The sequence below is a fragment of the Epinephelus fuscoguttatus genome, linkage group LG8, assembly GCF_011397635.1.
Source record: "Epinephelus fuscoguttatus linkage group LG8, E.fuscoguttatus.final_Chr_v1".
In the NCBI taxonomy this organism is placed as follows: Eukaryota; Metazoa; Chordata; class Actinopteri; order Perciformes; family Serranidae; genus Epinephelus; species Epinephelus fuscoguttatus.
In genome coordinates, this window is record NC_064759.1 from 6,115,803 (window position 1) to 6,136,177 (window position 20,375).

At 41.2% G+C, this 20,375-nt stretch overlaps 1 protein-coding gene across 1 annotated transcript; it reads left to right on the top strand.

Annotated features, from left to right (window-relative positions):
- Nucleotides 1–1,791: 1,791 nt before the first annotated feature.
- Nucleotides 1,792–18,662, top strand: LOC125892963 (uncharacterized). Its single transcript, XM_049583346.1, has 6 exons — nt 1,792–1,943; nt 4,275–4,339; nt 5,212–5,497; nt 7,534–7,688; nt 15,356–15,635; nt 18,176–18,662. Exons 1-6 carry the CDS (start codon nt 1,816–1,818, stop codon nt 18,324–18,326), a joined length of 1,065 nt encoding a protein of 354 aa, XP_049439303.1. The 5' UTR covers nt 1,792–1,815; the 3' UTR covers nt 18,327–18,662.
- The last annotated feature ends 1,713 nt before the right edge of the window (nt 18,663–20,375 follow it).

Genomic DNA, 20,375 nt, shown 5'->3' on the forward strand with positions numbered 1-20,375 from the left:
TCAGATGATTTGACAGGCGGGCCTTCAGTGGTCGTCACGACAACAAGTTCACAGTTGGTAAACAATGGAGGAGAAACTGGTGGTAGTGGTTGCTGGATGCCCAGAGCGATACGGCCTGATGATAGACAGCAGGTTGTCAAACTGCCCCTGAGTCATCCTAAAATATGCCTGGAAAGAGGCATCATGGAGGAGAAGCTCCTGGACCAACTGGTGGTACTCCCCATGATCCAGCCTCTTTTTTAGGGTCTCATGTACCCACACAGATCTCTGTTTATCTGCTGACAGCCTCTCACCCTCAACCAGAGCTACAGACAGCACCCTCTGCCTCAACATTTTAGGAACTGTTCAGTAACAGTGGGGTTTGACAGCCCCTTCTTGTCTCTCTCTCTGCTTTTCTTGAGACAACTGCTTCTAGGAGACTATTACTGCAGAGTGGTGACCTCTGTGCTACAAGAAAGTTGGTCAGAGTCGGCCCGCCCGCACACAACAGCGCTAACTGTTTAAAGACAGACAGCGAGAGCAGAGCCATTTGACTGTCAGTGTGAGTTTGTTGGGACTGTTTAACAGCTAACCCGGCTGAAGTTGAACCAACTGTTTGCAGGGAGTGAAACGGCTCCAGAGACGAGCCTTCTGACTTGCCACTGAGGCGTCAGATAAGTCAGGACATCAGCTGAAAAGGTAGACTAGGACACATTAGCAGCAACCAAGGAGGCTAAAAGAAGAGAAGTCATGACATCTCATCCTGCCATATCACTCACTGGGGTACAACAGATGTGCAGTGAAATCTGGTCTGCACCTGCCAAAAGGCTCAAAAGCTGGAACACTATCACAGAACATGGAGAGGATTGCAGGGTTCAACGCTAAGGTTTTTTTTCACTTGCCTGGTCGGGCAAGTTGGTCAGAGATCTACTTGCCCCAAGTCAGTTTTTACTTGCCCTATAAAAATTGTTTAAGCGGCTATCAAATAACAAAGACTGCAGTTATTTTTATGTTTTGTAATCTTTATTCACACTGTATTTATTAATTAAAACAACATATGTCATGTATTGTAGCTTAATTCCTACACAAATATGACAGTGTCAGGGCTTAAAGTGAAAAATTTGTCAATCATTCTCCATCTATAATTTTGCGCCCTACTTGAGCCATGCCCACCTCTATTTATTTTTCACTCCTCTCTCCAGTTCTGCTGTATTAACACCAGGTTTAATATATTCTGCTTCCATCTCTCTGCCCTGCTCTACTCTACTTCAACGCTACTTAGCTCTCTCTCTACTCTACCAGTAGACTACCACATCCACCTGTTGCACAAAACGCACACAGCAGTGTTTCCCCTAGGATGGAGTTGTAGCAGCGGAGGTGAAGCACACGCATGAAAAATAATTTTCACATGTGTGAAACTTTTTTGTATGCTTGCAAAGCACAGTCTGCTGGGATGTTTCTGTGTATCTACTGGCACCAGAAGGGCTCTTTAGGACTAAGTACATACAGTACATGTGTGCACAGTAATGAGCAGGTGAAATGTCTGTCTAGCTTACATATGAGGTGTCTCAAGATTTAGGAACATACAATTGTATTGAATATAATAAAAGTAAAAAGTCACATGACATGCTGCTGTTTTGTGCTATGACCTATTTGAGTGTTGGAAGCTGTTATTTACGTGACATTACTGGTAATAAATCGGTATGTATGATGTGATCTGTGATGTGGCGTACTTCTTGTTCACTTGTATAACCTCTGAAACATCATTCACGAGTAGGGAAGTGAAATAGGTGAGTAAACAGGCGGGATGTGATTGCATAAGTGTTGAATCTGGACATGATCAAATTTCCTATGACTGGTTGGACATGGCTCAACCAAGGTGCATTTAAAGAGGACGGCTGCTCAGCTTTTAGGGGTTTGGAAGATTTTCTTTCGCTGAGCCGTCAGACTGTCAGGATCTCCAGGTAACACACTTCAGCTTAATATTACATCAGATCATCTTAGTAATTTAATGCGTGCTCTCTTGACTTGTGATCCATTACTTCACAACATTTCACCTTACAAATAGTTTGTCATAGCATGTGGATGTGTACCTATATTCTGAACTTTAATTCAAATTGTGAAATTTTCTGAATACTTAGACTCTATATTTGCACTCGTTCCTACTTTGTACTGCAACTGCTGCACAATTTCCCTCGGATAGGGGAGACCGGGTATGATTGTAACGCTTTTTGTCTCAGCGCTGATAACTCACAGAGTTTCTTTGTCAGAGCTCTCAAATTTTGGCACAAAGTAGCCTTACTTGTCGACTACAAAAAGCAATGTTTCCAACTTCTCCAACTATATCACAGAATTTATTATTTGACGTCAAATACAAGGTGCCTCAGTGTTACAACCCGCCCCACTGCTAGGGTAAGGTGTGACAGTAAGAGTAAGCATTGATTAGGGATGCACGATAATATCGGCACATCACTGGTATCGGCCAAAGTACTTTTTCTTATTTTGCACAATGACTGAGGTCTCACTCGCTAACCTGGATCAGTCAGATGCTTAATGCTTCACATGGAGTGACTCTGAAATACAAGTCTGCTGCCTCAGTCAGGTCAAGACATCCTCGTGCTGTGTACTGAAGAATTTTCATCTGCAGTAAACGCTCACTGATCTTCTTTTCCTGAGGTTTTTTGTTTTGTTTTTGCAGTACGTGCTCAGTGTCACATGTCAGATAAGAGTATTCTTTGCTAGCTCACTCCTCGGTTTTTCTTACCAGCTCTCCTGGCGTGCTGAAAAACTTGTAGATAACATGTGCTTTGTTGTTTTGGGTGAGTAATAACACCTATCCTGTAAGCTGGTGTTTAGTGAGCTCTGGCAGCATGGTGGTTTGAATTAAGCAAAGATGGAATGCTTCATATTTTACAGATGAGACCACTCTCTAATCTAATAAACTTTTATAATTCTGATTTCATCAGTAGGGGCGGGCGATACGGCCCTAAAATAGTTTTTTTGTGATGATATTTTTGACGATATGACAAATTAGCAAAACAATATTTCATTATTAATTTAAGAATAGAGAATTGCAACAAAATAAGAGATATAGTTTTACAGTTCTTCAAATATTCAGCAAAAACTAAATAAAAATGATCTCTCATGTCAATAACAGTAACTCAGAGTGAGATTCAGATTCTGTTACAATATTAATAGTTCAACAAAATAAAACCTACCACTGATTACACATTTAAACAGCTCCCAAACACAAAAATGTCCCCTGGGATCTATATATATAAATCAACAGCTGATTTCCTTCTTTTAATAAAATCCTAAATGACTGAGTTGTGTTTTTTCCACCTGGACCTTTATGCTCTGCCATTTCTCCTCTAATCATCATGCTGTAACCTGTGACAGGCTGTTATGATACCACAACTATCACACATTCACATATATGGAGTTTTTTGTCAAGCTGTGAGCGTCACATAGGTTTACATTACCAAAGGTTTATGACAAAATCACGTGACGACACAGACTTCCGTGTGTGCACGGCGAGAGAGGAGAGGGAGAGACGCTGTGCTGCTGCCAGAGGAGCCGCTGAATGAGTTCCCTCTGAGCGGTAAGTCACTAAAAGAGTCTGAGAAGTCCGGGGCTGTTCATACAACATTCAGGACGCCACCGTTTATTCCACACTACTGAAGCTGCTCCTCTTTTTGGAACCAACTCGGAGTCGATTACAATTTCAATTCCAGCCATGCTTGTTGTTGCCGTGGGTAACAGTATGACAGCAATATGTCAACAAGTCGAAATATTGCGAGTATCACAATGTGAATTTTTCATATGATATTAAAAATTATACTGGTATTACCGTGAACGAGATGATATGCCACAGCCCTGATCAGTACACAAAGTGACACAAAATATTTGTCATACTTATGGAAGCACTGGAGTAGATGTCTGTGTTCTTGTATGTTTTTTATATGGACTTGAGTCTGGAATAAAGTTTATCTAATACAGACTCCAAAAAAATCACTCTCATACCTGTAAATCTGAGTTCTGGCTATAAAATCTGCATACTTAACTAAACTATTAAATTTCACATGCAAAGTCAGGAAGGAAGTGACCATGTAATAAATTTACGAAATGACTCATAGGTCATCCCTTCCTTGTGAAAGTGGTGCTGTTACAAACCCAGTCTTCCCTAAATAAAGCTCTATCATCTCTTGATGTTGAAATCGGTCAATAACAAAGAGTAGGAAATGTAGATTTTGTTTTAAATATGTCTCTTAATGACTCTTGTCTGTCTCAACCAGGATGATGAGACTCAGCGTTTTCCTTCTGCTGCTCCTCCTGGAGACGTGCTCAGTTTCCACTTATGGTAAGTATGATCTGAGGGCATGCGAGTCGTCTTCATTGTAAAACATCACCAGAAGGTGGATTCATGTCTGTTTTGTTAGTCTGAAAAGTAAAAAAATATTTTTATACAAATTAAGTTTAACTGTTGTGACTCCAGCTTTTGCTCCAAAATTTGTGTAGCTGCTTTGGAAGAAAGCGTTTTCCCGCAACTAAACATATTCATCAGCAAGTAAATAATATTGGGTAACAAAAGCTTTACAACTGAGTTGAGTTCTGAATAAAAACGAATTTCACTGCTCACATTAAATATATGTTTTATGTTTTGCTGACTGAGGTTTCTAAATGTTGTATCTTAGTCAGACTGTATCGGCAGACTAACGTCCTCTGTCCTACAAACTTGTCTGCAACAGCTTCCTGCATGACTTTTGCCTCAAGTAGAAAGTTAACTTAAACGGTTTACTGCAGCAGATGTGGCTCAACACATTTGTTTTCTTGAGCTTGAGCTCTAAGTACACACAAAACATTTGTGCACATTATAAGCAGGGAAATTTCTGTCTAGCTTACGTATCAAGTGTCTAAATATCAGCTGCTGTACATACACATTCACTTTCTACATTTATTATTTATTTGGAACAGGCAACAAAGAAACAGTGCCACACTGTGCACACTTAAGTGCTCTATCCCTGCAGCACTCTATAAATCTTTTCATAAAACATTATATTTTATATCCTCAGTGTCAATTATTCTCTGTGGTATCAAATATTGATATTTCAGTATCATGACAACACTGCTCAGGAGTTAAGTTATTAGTTGAGGCACTGATTTAAGTTTAAAAATTCACAGAAAATCTTCCATTATAACATTTTAAATGAATTCCATCTGTGTCAATCTTAGAAAACGTGGCCTTGCGTGGAAAAGCGACGCAGTCAAACCGTTATGAGCATGCATTTGGAGCTGCTAGCAGTGCCATTGATGGAAACCGTGAATCTAATTTCCACTCTGGCTCATGCACCCACACTGATGAGGAATACAGCCCCTGGTGGAGAGTGGACCTGCTGGAGTCCTACATCGTCACCTCCGTCATCATCACCAACAGAGGGGACTGCTGTGCATACAGGCTCAACGGGGCAGAGGTTCACATCGGCAACTCTTTACAAGACAACGGTGCTGCAAACCCAGTGTAAGAAAATATTCTGCATTTTAAAAAAGACTTTCATTATGGTTTTATTTTGTGTGTAAGGGCATCGCTCTCACTTCAACCTCAGCACCGTTTAATGCTCATCACTAGCAGATTCTCAAAGGAAGAGTTTAAGCATGTTTTAGGCCTGGATTTTACGCAAGTGGGAACTTGGGGCCTGAAAATAAACTGCAGTTCTTCAAATGGCCACTTGAGGCTGACTCTAAAACAGAGTCAGCCCCCACAGACAACCACGTTCTTTACAGCAGAAATAAACATGTTCACAGCCTGAAAAAAAAAAAAAAAAAACATTTTTGGTATCTGACTATCCGTAGATAATTTCTGCGTGCGTGACAACTTTGCAAGGGCTGAATTTTTTTAATGACTAACCCACATTTTATCAAGGCTCAAATATATGCGTAATTTAAGGTGGGCCACTTGAGTGACAGGCTGTCTGTGGGGCGTCCCCACAGTCTGTGAGTCACATCCTCCAGCTTCTTCTCCAAATACAGTCACTTCCAGCTGAAACCCCCAAGAAGTCGACGGCTGAAATGCCAAACTCGAGGCTTTGACATGGCAGTCCACCAACTAGTGGGTGACATCACAGTAGCTACGTCCGTTGTTTCTCCAGTCTTCTATCATTTTAAAATATTCACATTGTTATGTTTATGTACAAGTAATTTAAAACAGCAGAGGTGAGGGACTTGAGTCACATGACTTGACTCGAATCAAACTTCAGTCACAATTTTGAGGACTTGAGACAGATGACTGACAAATAATTGACTTTTTAAAATTAAATATTCGCTTTCTTTGGTGGCACAAAATTAAGCCACTTACTCACCGTGGTGATGTCGGGGGGGGGGCACCATGTTTCTGCAGCAACATTGTCCCACTGGATGAGCGGGGCAGCTAGCTAGCTTCTACCCGCGCCAGCTGGTGCGCAGTGCAGAGCAGCCGCGGCTAACCGGTGGAGACCGGAAGGTTAGCAGTGGGCACTTTGTTTCCACATCTTAACCTTAACCTTAAAGCTCACCTAGTCAATGGAGCAGACTAAAAGCAGACTAAAAGGAAAAGGCTCTTATATTTAACGCCAGTTGGCTTCTTTTTTTTTCCCTTAAAAATTAATTGGTTAGTTCGGTTCATGGGTGTCAGGATGTCAAAAGAAAAAAATAACAAAAACTGACAACCCTAACTGGAAAGTTATGTTTTGTTTCTGACCATGTACAATGTGAAAAACAAACTACAAGAACATATCAGGCCAGAATATCCAACGACATCTATCGCTACAAAAACCACAAAGGCACAGGAATCTGTCGTTTTTAACTTATTAAATTATTGAATCATCAGAATTTCATATAAACAGACTCGTGACTGGCTTGACCTGACCTGAATGACTTGACTTGTTCGATTTTAGTGCAGTAACTTGGGACTTGCTTGAGACGTGAACGTTAAAAGAATACTTAACTTATAAAATGACCAGTTTTGTATCAGTTGTTCACCCCACGTTACCTTGAATTTGTGAAGGAAACTGTTTATTCACTTAATTAAAAAGGTAATAAAACAAATTATAATTAAATTTCAGCTGAAATAAGAGGCATTTTGTGCCATGCAGTACGAACAGCCTACATGCTACCCTGTCCTGAAAATACCGAGATATGAACTGCTGCCTATATCGCCCAGCCCTAATCTGTTTACAAACTCTCACACAACTTGTGCAGTTTAATCAAAGTCTCCTTTATGTAAAGCCCTGTGAGGCAAATTGTGATTTGTGATATTGGGCTTTATAAATAAAATTGATTGATTGATTTATCCAGTGGTATGCTCAGCACCTTCCAAACATGCATTTTCACTACCAAACCTTTACATTGGAGTCTGGCTTAGATACGTTTCACTTTCATCTCAGTTTTAAATAGTATAGTTGTTACAGTTTTTGTTTACTGACAAAATGTGAGAAGAATGCCATATTCAGTTTGACTTTAAAGAATCAACCCTTCACTCAGCTACAACCCTGAAGGACTTTGTTTCTCTTTCTCTTTTAGGGCTGGGAGAATTTCTTCAATTCCTTTAGGCCAATCGTTCACTCTGACTTTCACTGATCGAGTGGAGGGACGTTATGTGACTGTGGTTGTACCGGGTCACGATAAGTACCTTACACTCTGCGAAGTGGAAGTCTATGGGTACCGTGCCCCAACTGGTGAGATTTTGAGCTTGTACATAAATAAATATGAACAGTATGTTGTGATTTTTATCTTGCCTGTAAACTGCAGCCAAAGACAATCATATATAATAATAACTGAACGGGTTTAGAAGCCACATTTCTATTTAAGGAACTTTAGTAATCATATAAACGGTGGTAAGTCCTGCCTTTATCATGAATCTTACATTTAGAGCCCACAACAGGATGGTTTTCTTTATCCCGCTTCTGCCTGCTCCCGTGTGTTATGTATTCCCGCCCATTCCCATAGGGTGTGTTTCAGCGCTTGCAAACATTCTGACCATACATGCTGGCACAACAGATTAACTATCAATTTTCCTAGTCAACCAATAGTCATCATTTAGGGCCATTAGTCGACTAGTCGTCTGCATGTTTATGATACTAATGTAATGATTAAATGATATATTTTGGTGGTTTGAGTTGAAGGTGTGAGAAAGAATAGTATCAGTAACATTGTTAACACTGTGCTACATTACAGAGAAATACAAACCGTACTAATGAACCTTCATTAATATAGGCCTATATTTTATCTACAAGTGCACGTCACACACTGAGCGAGCCGCCTGTTAATGACTCTGTGGGCTAATGGGCATGTAGCTACTTCCATGTTTCACATGATACGTCATGTTTGTAGTCGACCAATGAAGATGAGTTTACATATCACCTTGGGTTCGTCCTTCACCTTCTCAAAATGATCCCACGCTTTGGATTTCCTGCCCGACATGTTATTAACTAGCCTGTGGAATAACCGCAGGTACCAGCCCTGGAAATTAGGGGCCGTACACATGCTGCATCTTTAACCGCCTGGAAAACACGAGGTTGGGTGCTGGGCGCTACTCTGGTTCTTTTTTAGTGCCAGCTGTCAAAAGCACGGCGGCAGGCTGTGTCTGAGGTTGCTAAGCAACATTAACAAGCATCGTATAACCTATTTACCTGAAATCCTGAGTGCAGAGCTGATTTTCTTCCAGGAGCTGTTTATAAGTGTGTAGGCCTATTGTAATGTTTGTGAATGAATGCATCACTGAGGAGAATATGTGTCATATGCACATTTGAAGAGATGACTTCCCCAAACAAAAGACATGTAAATCGTGCCTACAAGTGTCTTGACTCAGCAGAAATAACGTTAAATGACAAAAACTAATCTACAGGAGAAAAAAATATTTGAAAGCAATACAGAGCGACTGAGAGCCTGCATGCATTATATTAGGTTATTTTTCAATCTGTCAACTGCTGCCTGGATTTTGTATTTTCTTTAACATAAATGCAGACCTTCTGTCCATAAAATTCACCAGAATACAGGAAATTAATTGACCCTAAAATTTCCAATAAGATGCTTCTTGTTTGGCACCTGCGCCAAATCACTGCTTTCTGATTGGCTGCTGTTTGTGATCAATGATGAGACTTAAATAAAGTTTGTTGCATTTGTTAAACACTCATAAATATTTCTTCTATTTCTATTCACATGGCTTTTTTGCTCTCTCAGAAACTAATGAGAATGATATTCCAACTGTCCAGTTTAATCAAATCTGTTATTTGGAATTCAGTGACATGCTTTTTTTAATTATATAACACAGAATAATAATCAACATTAATATTTAGGGAAGACAGTTTGCCTACATTTTAATTGATGGGGGGATGTGAGGGACCCGGATAAGAGATAGGGGGGTGCTTGCCCAAAAAAGGTTAAGAACTCCTGTCCTACAAAATACTGAAATACGATTAAATCATTAAAACAGCCTATTGTCGTTTTTGTTTTGTCATCATTAGTCTGAAACAAAACCTCTGTTTTTAGATTTAAAATTCAATTCAACATAACTTAGATACATTTAGTTGTTCTTTAATTATTCAAATAAACACAAGAAGTTTGTGCTCTAAAAAAAAAAAAAATAAATAAATAAGTAAATAAATAAATAAATAAGAAGGGATCAGCACTCAGTGAATAACCTCCTAAGCCCTACGACAAACTATTATGGCAAGGCTTAACTATACAGACCAATGAGCAGTGATAACTAACATGTCTTTGGGGTCATCGGGTGGGAACCTCCTTTCACCGGTGTTTCGTCTAGTTGGTCCCACGACACCTCCAGGAGGCTAGACAGTGATCTCTGGCGTCCCAGAGACACTCCCCTAATGCCAGGTCTCACTGCTCCCCACACTAACCGAACAACCTCCTTTACCTTACCTATATTACCACAGAGGAGGTAGACCCAGGGAGGGAAGCCTTGTTAGGCTATCACACTCCCCGCCGGGTTAGGCTGTACAGTCTACCTCCCAAGACGAGCCCTCACAACAATGACACCTCCAGGAGGCTAGACAGTGATCTCAGCCCAAACAGAACAGCACTGCCACCTTCAACCAAACCCAGGCTCCGTTTATGCGAGCTCCAGGCAGAAGCAATGCTGATACTACCTTTACTAGCACATTCACCATACTCTATTTCACACGCTACATAGCATAACTACAATGTAAGCTAAAGTTAAAGGAGATAAATGAACTCACAGGATCAGCAAACACACTCACTTTGCAGCATGGTCTCAAACAAAATGGATTCAGATAGGCCACTCCCACACTTAAATAACCTTCCTCTTCCTGGATTTCCTCCTTACATACACATGGCTTTCTCAGCCCAAACAGCACTGCCATCTTCAACCAAACCCAGGCTCCATACATGCGAGCTCCAGGCAGAAGCAATGCTGATACTAGCTTTCCTGTCACATTCACCATACTCTATTTCACACACTACATAGCATAACTACAATATAAGCTAAAGTTAAAGGAGCTAACTGGACTTACAGGATCAGCAAGCACACTCACCTTGCCGCATGGCCTCAAACAAAATGGATTCCAATAGGCCACTCCCACACTTAAATACTTCCTCTTCCTGGATTTCTCCTGACAGGAAGTGGATCTCTCCACCTGATCTCAAGGAGTTATGTGCCCTGCTTAGTAGTTCCCCCTGCTGGCCCCCAGCTGACATTATTTCTTCTGTAATAGATAAACTGGCTGCATTTAATTGCTTCATCTGACATTTCCCTCACTGTCTTCCTCAAACTCTGTCCCCGCACTCCGAGTTCCCCCAGGAGTGAGACAGTTGATCTTGCTATGAATCCCCTACACCCCACTTCCACTGGACAAATCCTAGTCTTCCATCCTCGCTGCTCAGCTTCTGCTCCTAAGTCTGCATATCTAAGCTTTTTTCTTTCATATGCTTCTTCCACTGAGTCTTCCCAAGGAACTGTCAGCTCGATGAAATAAACTATCTGTTGACTCACTGACCACAACACTAAGTCAGGCCTCTGCCTGGTACAGACTATTTCCTGAGGAACAACAAGCTTTCCCCCTAAATCTACTTGCATTTCCCAATCACAAGCACCTTCTAGGCGGCCACACCTTTGCCTCCTCACTAACTTATCCCTTCTGTATTTCTCTCCTCACGGACAAACTGAATTACTAAACTCCTATCCTTAACACCTTCTGAATTCACCTGTCTTCGTTTCCCTTCAATGCCTGCAGCTAAACATTTCAACACCTGATTATGTCGCCATGTATATCGGCCTTGTGACAAGCTAACTTTGCAACCTGACAAAATATGCTTTAAAGTTGCGATGCGTGAACACAATGGGCATGACGGGTCCTCATTTACCCACAGTTTTAGGTTCTGGGGGGTTGGTAAGACATCGTATGTAGCCCCTATCAGGAATCTAATACGATTCTCCTCCATACTCCACAGGTCCCTCCAACTAAGCTTCCTCTTCTCTACACTTTCCCAATTCAACCACTGTCCCTGTTTAGCCTGGGCCACTACCTTTGCACCCTTACTATCTCTTCCTGTCTGCGTATCTGTTCTACAACCAGCTTTCTTTTATCTTTGAGGCCTGCTGTATTCCATACCGGTTTACCTGAGCCAAGCCCCAGGCCTCCCCGGCCAAACTGAACATTACCTACAATCTCTGCATGTCTAAGAGCTGCCTCTGCCTCCTGAACTGCCGATCTTGGGTTCCACTTCCTCCCTTGGTTGGATTTGGAACCACACTCCTAACTACCACATCCTTACTCCCAGCTAACAAGAGCTCTGTCCTGACCTTGGTACATTTAAATTCCTCTGTTAAACTAGTTACTGGCAGCTGAAGTATCCCTTTTCCATACAATGCAACACTATTTAGGCATCTAGGAGCGCCCAACCACTTCCTAATGTAGGAGCTAACCAACCTTTCAATTCTCTCACAACAGTTATTGGAATTTCATAAATTGACAGTGGCCATATTAACCTAGGATATAGCCCAAATTGCAAACACCACAACTTCAACTTTCCTGGAAGTTCTGATTTATCTATTCTATCCAATCCTTCAGCCACATCTTTCTAAATTTCACCACCTGTTCCTTATCATTCAACTCTACATTGTACAACCTACCTAAGCTCTTTACTGACTTTTCCCTAATTGTTGGGATGTCCTCGTCATCTATGACAAACTTCCTATCACTTAATTTCCCTCTACATATCGAGATGCTTCTAGATTTACTAGGCTTGATTTTCATGCTGGCCCACTTGAGGTTCTTATTTACCTTCTCTAGTAGCCTCTTTGTACATGGCATTGTTGTGGTCACCAGTGTCATGTCATCCATGTAAGCCCTAACTGGTGGAAGATGCAACCCATTCTGCCATCTCTCCCCACCTACCACCCACTTAGAAGCCCTGATGATTACTTCCATTGCCATAGTAAATGCTAACGGAGAAATTGTACACCCTGCCATGATGCCTATTTCTAGCCTCTGCCAACCTGTTGTGAAACCTGCTGTACTTAGACACAACCTAATATCCTGAAAGTATGCTTTCACTAAGTTAACAACTAACTGTGGCACTCTGAAGTAGTCAAACGCACTCCAAATGAGGCTGTGCGGAACTGAACCAAATGCATTTGCAAGATCTAAAAATACGTGTAGGTCCCTTTTGTTAATCTTCGCTGCCTGAATCTGGTGCCAGATCATGCTAGTATGCTCTAAACACCCTGAAAAACCTGGTATTCCTGCCTTCTGCACCATGGTATCTATTAAGCTATTCCTTTCTAAGTAACTAGCTAGTCTCTGCGCTACTACACTAAAGAAAATCTTCCTCCACATTCAAGAGAGAAATCATCCGAACTGGCTAAGGTCCACAGCCTCCTGCGCCTTAGGACTGAGGACACCCCCGCGCCTACGCCATGCTCTTGGGATCCTTTCTATTTCCCAAACTATTCTTAGCTGTTTCCACAAAAATTTAAGGGTATCAGCGCACTTTTATAAACCCGGTAGGGGACTCCATTAGGCCCTGGGGCCAAGAAGCCTTTGCACGCCTGACCACCTCCTGAACTTCCTTCCACCTAGGTGGCCTGACATCCATCTCATGCTCTATCCCTCCTAATGGAGGGATATCAGGTGGGAAACCTACTATCCTATTCTTCTCCAAATCTGAATATGTGTTTCTCAAATATTCTTCAACCTCTAGCCTTTCTGCTTTAAGCTGCCCTCCCTTTTCCTGGCTGAACAATCCTTTAACAAACTTAAAAGTGTCACTGAAAAACCTGTCCTAGCATATTCCTTCTTCCTCCTCTTTTTCCTGAGATGCTCTGCCTTTCTAAGAACTGCTAGCCTGCTTCTCAACTCCTCTTGCAACACCTTAATTCCCTCCCTTTCTTCTTCTGTAGCCTTTTCCACTGCTTTCTTAACTGTCTCCTTTCCTTGACTAACTTCTCTATTTCTCTATGCCGCCTAGACTTACCTTACTGTACCCTCTCACTCCTCTTTCTCTCATGAACCCCAAACCTCTCTACACCATATGAATACATTATATCTCCCATCTTTTCTAACCTTTCCATTGCATTTCCTCTAAGCCTACTCAAGATTACTGACAAATCTCTATTAACTATCTCCCATTCTTTACTGTCATTTGCTCTAGGCCATCTAACTCTAACCTTTTGCTCCATGGTTCTCTCTCTGGCTAGCATACTGGCCTCAGTGTCACCTGCATCTTCTCTTACTACCCTCCTCCTCAGTGGCAGCGTTACTGATATCCTGCGAACTGTGGTTTTCTACCTGCCGCTGGACTTCATCCGACTGACTCGACTGACTTCTTAGGAAGTACTGATCAATGCGGCTACTCTGCCCTTTCTTTGCCACACACTTCTTCTTTCCCTGATGAGTTCTGAGGCCTCTCACTGATGTTACTTTCTGCCAGCCGCAAGGACAAACCTGAAGCATCTTGTTCTCAACTGTGCTACTTTTATCCTCTACAGATGCGCTCACCTTGCCCTGACTGCTGCTAATTCTAGCACTGGTGGATAGGTCCGTGCCCCTATCCTTCACTGAGTCACAGATCCAAGTCATAGTCGTGTCCGTTCCAATGTCTGTTACCGTGTAATCCACCTGTGAGTCATCTTCCACCCTGCTCTCGCTGACTCTTGGGGTATTTTTCCTAAGTTGGCTGTAGCTAATTTTTGGTTGTAGTAAGGCTGCTAGGCCTCACCACTGCTACCATGGGTTGCTAACCCATGCCAGCACCATTGGGGTCTTTTCCTCCTGTCAGCTGTCTTTCCAAGCGGTCACATGGTCTTTCCCTTGTTGTCAGCTGCCCTGTTCACAGCAGTCACTAGCTGGGCTAGTTCTGAATTCAAATAAACACAAGAAGTTTGTGCTCTAAAAAAAAAAATAAATAAATAAGTAAATAAATAAATAAATAAGAAGGGATCAGCACTCAGTGAATAACCTCCTAAGCCCTACGACAAACTATTATGGCAAGGCTTAACTATACAGACCAATGAGCAGTGATAACTAACATGTCTTTGGGGTCATCGGGTGGGAACCTCCTTTCACCGGTGTTTCGTCTAGTTGGTCCCACGACACCTCCAGGAGGCTAGACAGTGATCTCTGGCGTCCCAGAGACACTCCCAATGCCAGGTCTCACTGCTCCCCACACTAACCGAACAACCTCCTTTACCTTACCTATATGACCACCGTGGAGGTAGACCCTGGCCGGGAAGCCTTGTTAGGCTATCTCACTCCGGGGCCGGGTTTGGCGGTACAGTCTACCTCCCCAAGACGAGCCCTCACAACAATGACACCTCCAGGAGGCTAGACAGTGATCTCAGCCCAAACAGAACAGCACTGCCACCTTCAACCAAACCCAGGCTCCGTTTATGCGAGCTCCAGGCAGAAGCAATGCTGATACTACCTTTACTAGCACATTCACCATACTCTATTTCACACGCTACATAGCATAACTACAATGTAAGCTAAAGTTAAAGGAGATAAATGAACTCACAGGATCAGCAAACACACTCACTTTGCAGCATGGTCTCAAACAAAATGGATTCAGATAGGCCACTCCCACAAATTGTAAATTTAACATTTATTCCTCAATAATCGTATTAAAAATGGTGGTTAATCCTGCGTTTATCCTACATCCTACATTAGGACTGAAAATCAAATCCCATTGTAACATTTCGCCCCCCCCCCCCCCGAAAAAAAAAAAAAAAAAAAAAAAATCAGCATCAGCAGTCATTTATGTTAGTGCATGTAATAAAAACTCTAATTTGCTGTGATTTTGTTATAATGATAACTGCAAAGAGGTCTGGGTAAGGCTGGTAATTTCTGTGTGTGCGTTCTTTTTGCAGGAGAGAACCTGGCGCTCAAAGGAAAGGCCTCCCAGTCATCACTGTATGAATTTGGTAATGCTTACAATGCCATTGATGGGAATCCTAACCCCAAGTGGGAGGACGGCTCCTGCACTCACACAAAGAACAACATCAGCCCCTGGTGGCGACTGGACCTGGGCAAAACCCACAAAATCGATTCTGTTAAGATTACCAACCGAGATGAAGAAGCAGAACGACTCAATGGAGCCGAGATCCGCATCGGAGATTCTCTTGCAAACTTTGGCAACAACAACACCAGGTAGTGTACAGCCTGTTTATTGAAAGTCCCTGATACATTCTCATGTTTTATTTCAACATATTTTACAGCCGCTCTTATTAATGTTTTTAGCCATGCTGGTTTTTGGTCCACCGCTTTGTTCCAGACTGAAAAATCTCAGCTGTTACTGGATAGATTGTTGTGGTATTTTGCTCAGACATTCATGTTTCCCTCAGGATGAACTGCAATACATCGTCTCATCTTGCGTCATCATCATCAGGTCCAAATTTCAAATTGTTGAATACTGTTAAGTCAAAATACATGAAAAAAAAAAATGCTACTCCAAGCAGCAACCTCCAGGGAAACACGAAGCCAATACAGAAAACTGCCAAAAACTGCAGTTCCTCTAATGGCCACTTGAGGCGGACTCAATAAGCGAGTCAATCCCCATAGACCTCCATGTTAAAATGACCAACTTTAGAGCAGAAATAAACATATTTACAGCCTTGTACAGAAAAACATTTTGGTCTCAACAGCTAATTTCAACATTCATGACAACTGTACAGGGGCGAATCTTTCGATAATACACCTGGGTTATCAAGGCTTAACGTTACTCATAACTAAGGGTTAGGGGTGGGTGATATGGCCCTAAAATAATAACAGATATTTCAGCGTATTTTTGCCATGGCGATATACTTGACGATATAATACATTAGTTATATATATATATATATATATATATATATATGTATATTATTAATTTAACAACATAGAATTGCAACGGTGACATAGTTTTACAGTTCGCCTTCAAATATTCTGTAAAAGCTAAAATGATCTCTCATTTCTTAGTTTGTGAACAACAACAGTAACTCAGAGTGAGATTCAGATTCTGTTACAATATTAATAGTTCAACTAAATAAAATCTACCACTAATTACACATTTAAACAGCTCCAAAAACAAAAAATGTCCCCTGGGATCTATATATATATAAATCAACAGGTGATTTCCTTCTTTTAGTAAAATCCTAAATGACTGAGTTGTTTTTTTTTTCCACCTGGACCTTTATGCTCTGCCATTTCTCCTCTAATCATCACGCTGTAACCTGTGACAGGCTGTTATGATACCACAACTATCACACATTCACATATATGTGGGTTTTTTGTCAGGCAGGGAACGTCACATAGGTTTACATTACCAAAGGTTAATGATAAAATCACTTAACGACACCGATTCCTGTGCACACGGCGAGAGAGGAGAGGGAGAGACGCTGTGCTGCTGCCAGAGGAGCCGCTGAATGAGTTCCCTCTGAGCGGTAAGTCACTAAAAGAGTCTGAGAAGTCCAGGGCTGTTTATAAAACATTCAGGACGCCACAGTTTATTCCACACTACTGAAGCTGCTCCTCTTTTTGGAACCACCGCGGAGTTGGTAATAATGTCACTTTCAGCCATGCTTGTTGTTGCCGTGGGTAACAGTATGACATCATGTGTCAACAAGTCGAAATATCTCGAGTATCACAATGTGAATTTTTCACGATATTAAAAATTATACTCGTATTATTGTGAATTGGATGATATGGCAACCCCTACTAACGGCGTGCAGCTACTTTGAGTTACAGACCAAAGGTCGACTGAGGTCTCTGAGTCAGATCCATTCTCGGCTCCTTCACAGATCCACCCTCTCATCCAAATATTGTCACTTGTAACCTGACTCCTGTCTGACTGCTGAGCGTGGACACCTCCTATGTCTGTCCTTTCAAATTAAATTCCTACATGGTCCAGTCATATAGGTTTTGATTTATTTTGATAAGGTGCAGCTCCTAATACAGTTTCACATTTGTTTGTTTTCTGCTACTGAGCAACCAATGAAATCTTGCCGACTAATTATGGTTGACTAACGTTTGGTCGACTATTAGGGGGCAGCACTAGTTCACAATAACTAATATATATACTTTAAAAAAAATAATGCTACGAGTGAAATTCATCTTAAGCTTTGTTTATTGTGTGTTTTGTCTCTTTCTTTGTTAAATTAATTACGCTCAAAACATGAGTGTGAAGAGGGAGACAGAGAGTCTGTAACTGTAGCTACAACAACTTAACAAAAAGAGCAATCACATTAAATGGACAGTGAAAAGGCAATAAGATAGTGGTGGGGGAGGCAGACAAAGTGAGACTGGAAAGAAATTAAGAGGCGCTAGATTATTTACATGATGTTAATTATATTATTAACATATCAATAATTCCTTTTTAAATATCACGATTATCGTCAGTACTGGTGTATCACAGCACCCCTTGGCCAGATGTAATGGCTAGAGAAAGCTCTTCTCTCAGTTCCTACATTTGAAATCATGAGCGATAATGCATTTGCTGTCACGGCACCTAGACTGTGGAATGAATTACTGTTTGTTAAATGTTAGCTAAAAGCACACTTTTTTTGGGGTAACTTTTTCTAGCTTTCATCTGACTTGTATGATGTTATTTATTGTTCCATCTCATTTTTCTGTTGCTGCTGCATGCCCCTTGTTAAAGCGACATAGACTAATATTTCTGGGGTTAACTAAGTGATTTCTGCCTCTCCTTCCAGGTGTGCTGTGGTCAAAAGTATCGCAGCTGGTACTGTCAGTGAGTTCAAATGTAATGGCATTGATGGTCGCTACATCAACATAGTCATCCCAGAGAAAGAAGAGTTCCTGAGTCTGTGTGAGGTGGAGGTGTATGGCTCCCGTCTGGATTAGGGACACAGAAGGTCTGAATAAGGCGTAACAATAATCAAAAATCACCTCCATGTAAACTTATTGATTATCTCTTTGTATGACAGTGATGCATTGTGGGATTTTTTGCAAAAAGTAGTGCACATGCGATGGACACTTTATAGGCTCCTTTTTTCCCTCTCCATTTTGGGATTTTTTCTTTTTTTTTTTTACAGAATTTCTCAGTGCATATATATTTGGTTTGGCCATGTTTTAATGCTGTTGTTGACTTGTCTGTTGAATACTAAACATTGGATGTGCTGTCAACTGCTGCAGGATAAAACTGTATGTCATCAATACACGATTAAATCATTAAAACAGCCTATTTTTCTTTTTATTTCATCATTATTGGTCTTTATTATTGGTCAAAATATTTTTTTGCATTTGGAGTTTCAGGGAAACCATGTGTGTTTATGTTGAATTAATAAAAAAAAATGTTTTTCTTACACACCTCCATGGTGAAGGTAGAATCCAAAAACAATGAACGTTCTTTATGAGTAACAGAAAACGAGGACTGTGTTTAACAACAGCTAAACTATACCAAAATATCTGTTTACAAACTCTCACAGAACTCGTGCAGTATAACCCCAGTCTCATTTATCCAGTCGTACGATCAGTATTCCCCAAACACATGCATTTCCCACTATTGAAAAAACCTGGGCTGGATCCTTCCATCCTTCACAACTACAGACCAGTGTCCAAGTTACCATTTTATTGAAAATTTTAGAAAAAATTGTGTCCTCGCAGTTTTTAACAGCTCTGGAGGATAACTGTATTTCTGAAAAATTTCAATCTGGTTTTAGGAAATATCATAGCACTGAAACGGCACTTCTCAAAGTGACCAATGATCTTTTAATGGCAGCTGACGATGTTATGTGCTCAGTTTTAGTACTTCTGGACCTCAGTGCCGCCTTTGACACGATCGACCACAGCATTCTTTTAAATAGACTAAGGCGCTGGGTGGGGATCTCAGGTACAGTTTTAGAGTGGTTTTAATCTTACCTTACAAACAGAAGGCTTTGTGTTGCAGGAAACAACCATGTGTCCTCATTTGTTCCACTTAAGTACGGTGTGCCCCAGGGGTCAGTCCTGGGACCGATTTTATTTTCTATATACATGCTTCCCCTGGGGCACATAATACAAAGACATGGGATTCAGTTCCATTTTTATGCAGACGATACACAGCTGTATCTACCAGTTAAAACCACTGATCCTGGGATGTTGGGTACTATGAAAAACTGTATTGTGGATATAAAAAACTGAATGTCGGAGAATTTCCTCCAGTTGAATGGGGCAAAAACTGAGGTTTTGGTTACTGGATCACAGCACAGTCAAGATCAACTGATGCCGTCTACTGGGTCTCTAGCGGAATACGTCAAGCCCACTGCAAGGAACCTCGGCATCTGGTTTGACAGTAATCTTACCTTCGAATATCACACCACAAAATTAGAGCAATCATGTTTTTATCAGCTCAGAAATATTTCAAAGATCCGTTCCTTTTTAACTGTTAATGACACTGAGACCATTCTGCATGCTTTTATTTCTTCACAGCTCGATTTTTGTAACAGCCTTTTTACCTGTCTAAGTCAGAAATCCCTGGACAGACTACAAATGGTGCAGAACTCTGCAGCGAGGCTTTTAACCGGAACTAAAAAACATGATCACATCACACCTATTTTAGCATCTCTGAAGTGGCTGCCAGTACGTTTTAGAATTGATTTTAAGATTTTATTGATCACTTTCAAATGTCTCAACAGTCTCGGTCCTAGTTATATCACTGACCTTTTAACATCATATGCTCCTACTCGCACTTTACGTTCCTCAGGCAAAGGCCTTTTATGCGTCCCAGAGTCCAGTCTGAAAACTAAGGGGGACAGGGCATTTTCAGTCCGGGCACCAAAACTATGGAACAAATTGCCTGAGGAAATAAGGTCAGCTGATTCAGTGATCTCTTTTAAATCTCTTCTAAAAACACATTTTTACCGAAAAGCCTTTTTTTGATTTTATGAGTTGTGTCATTTATTGTTTTCATGT

Bases quoted from the DNA above. Each gene is read 5' to 3' on its own strand.
- LOC125892963 (XM_049583346.1), top strand. From the start codon at position 1,816: ATGATCAAATTTCCTATGACTGGTTGGACATGGCTCAACCAAGGTGCA. The intron at 7,689-15,355 runs GTGAGATTTTGA...TTCTTTTTGCAG, and splicing joins TGGGTACCGTGCCCCAACTG to GAGAGAACCTGGCGCTCAAA. The intron at 15,636-18,175 runs GTAGTGTACAGC...CTCTCCTTCCAG, and splicing joins TTTGGCAACAACAACACCAG to GTGTGCTGTGGTCAAAAGTA.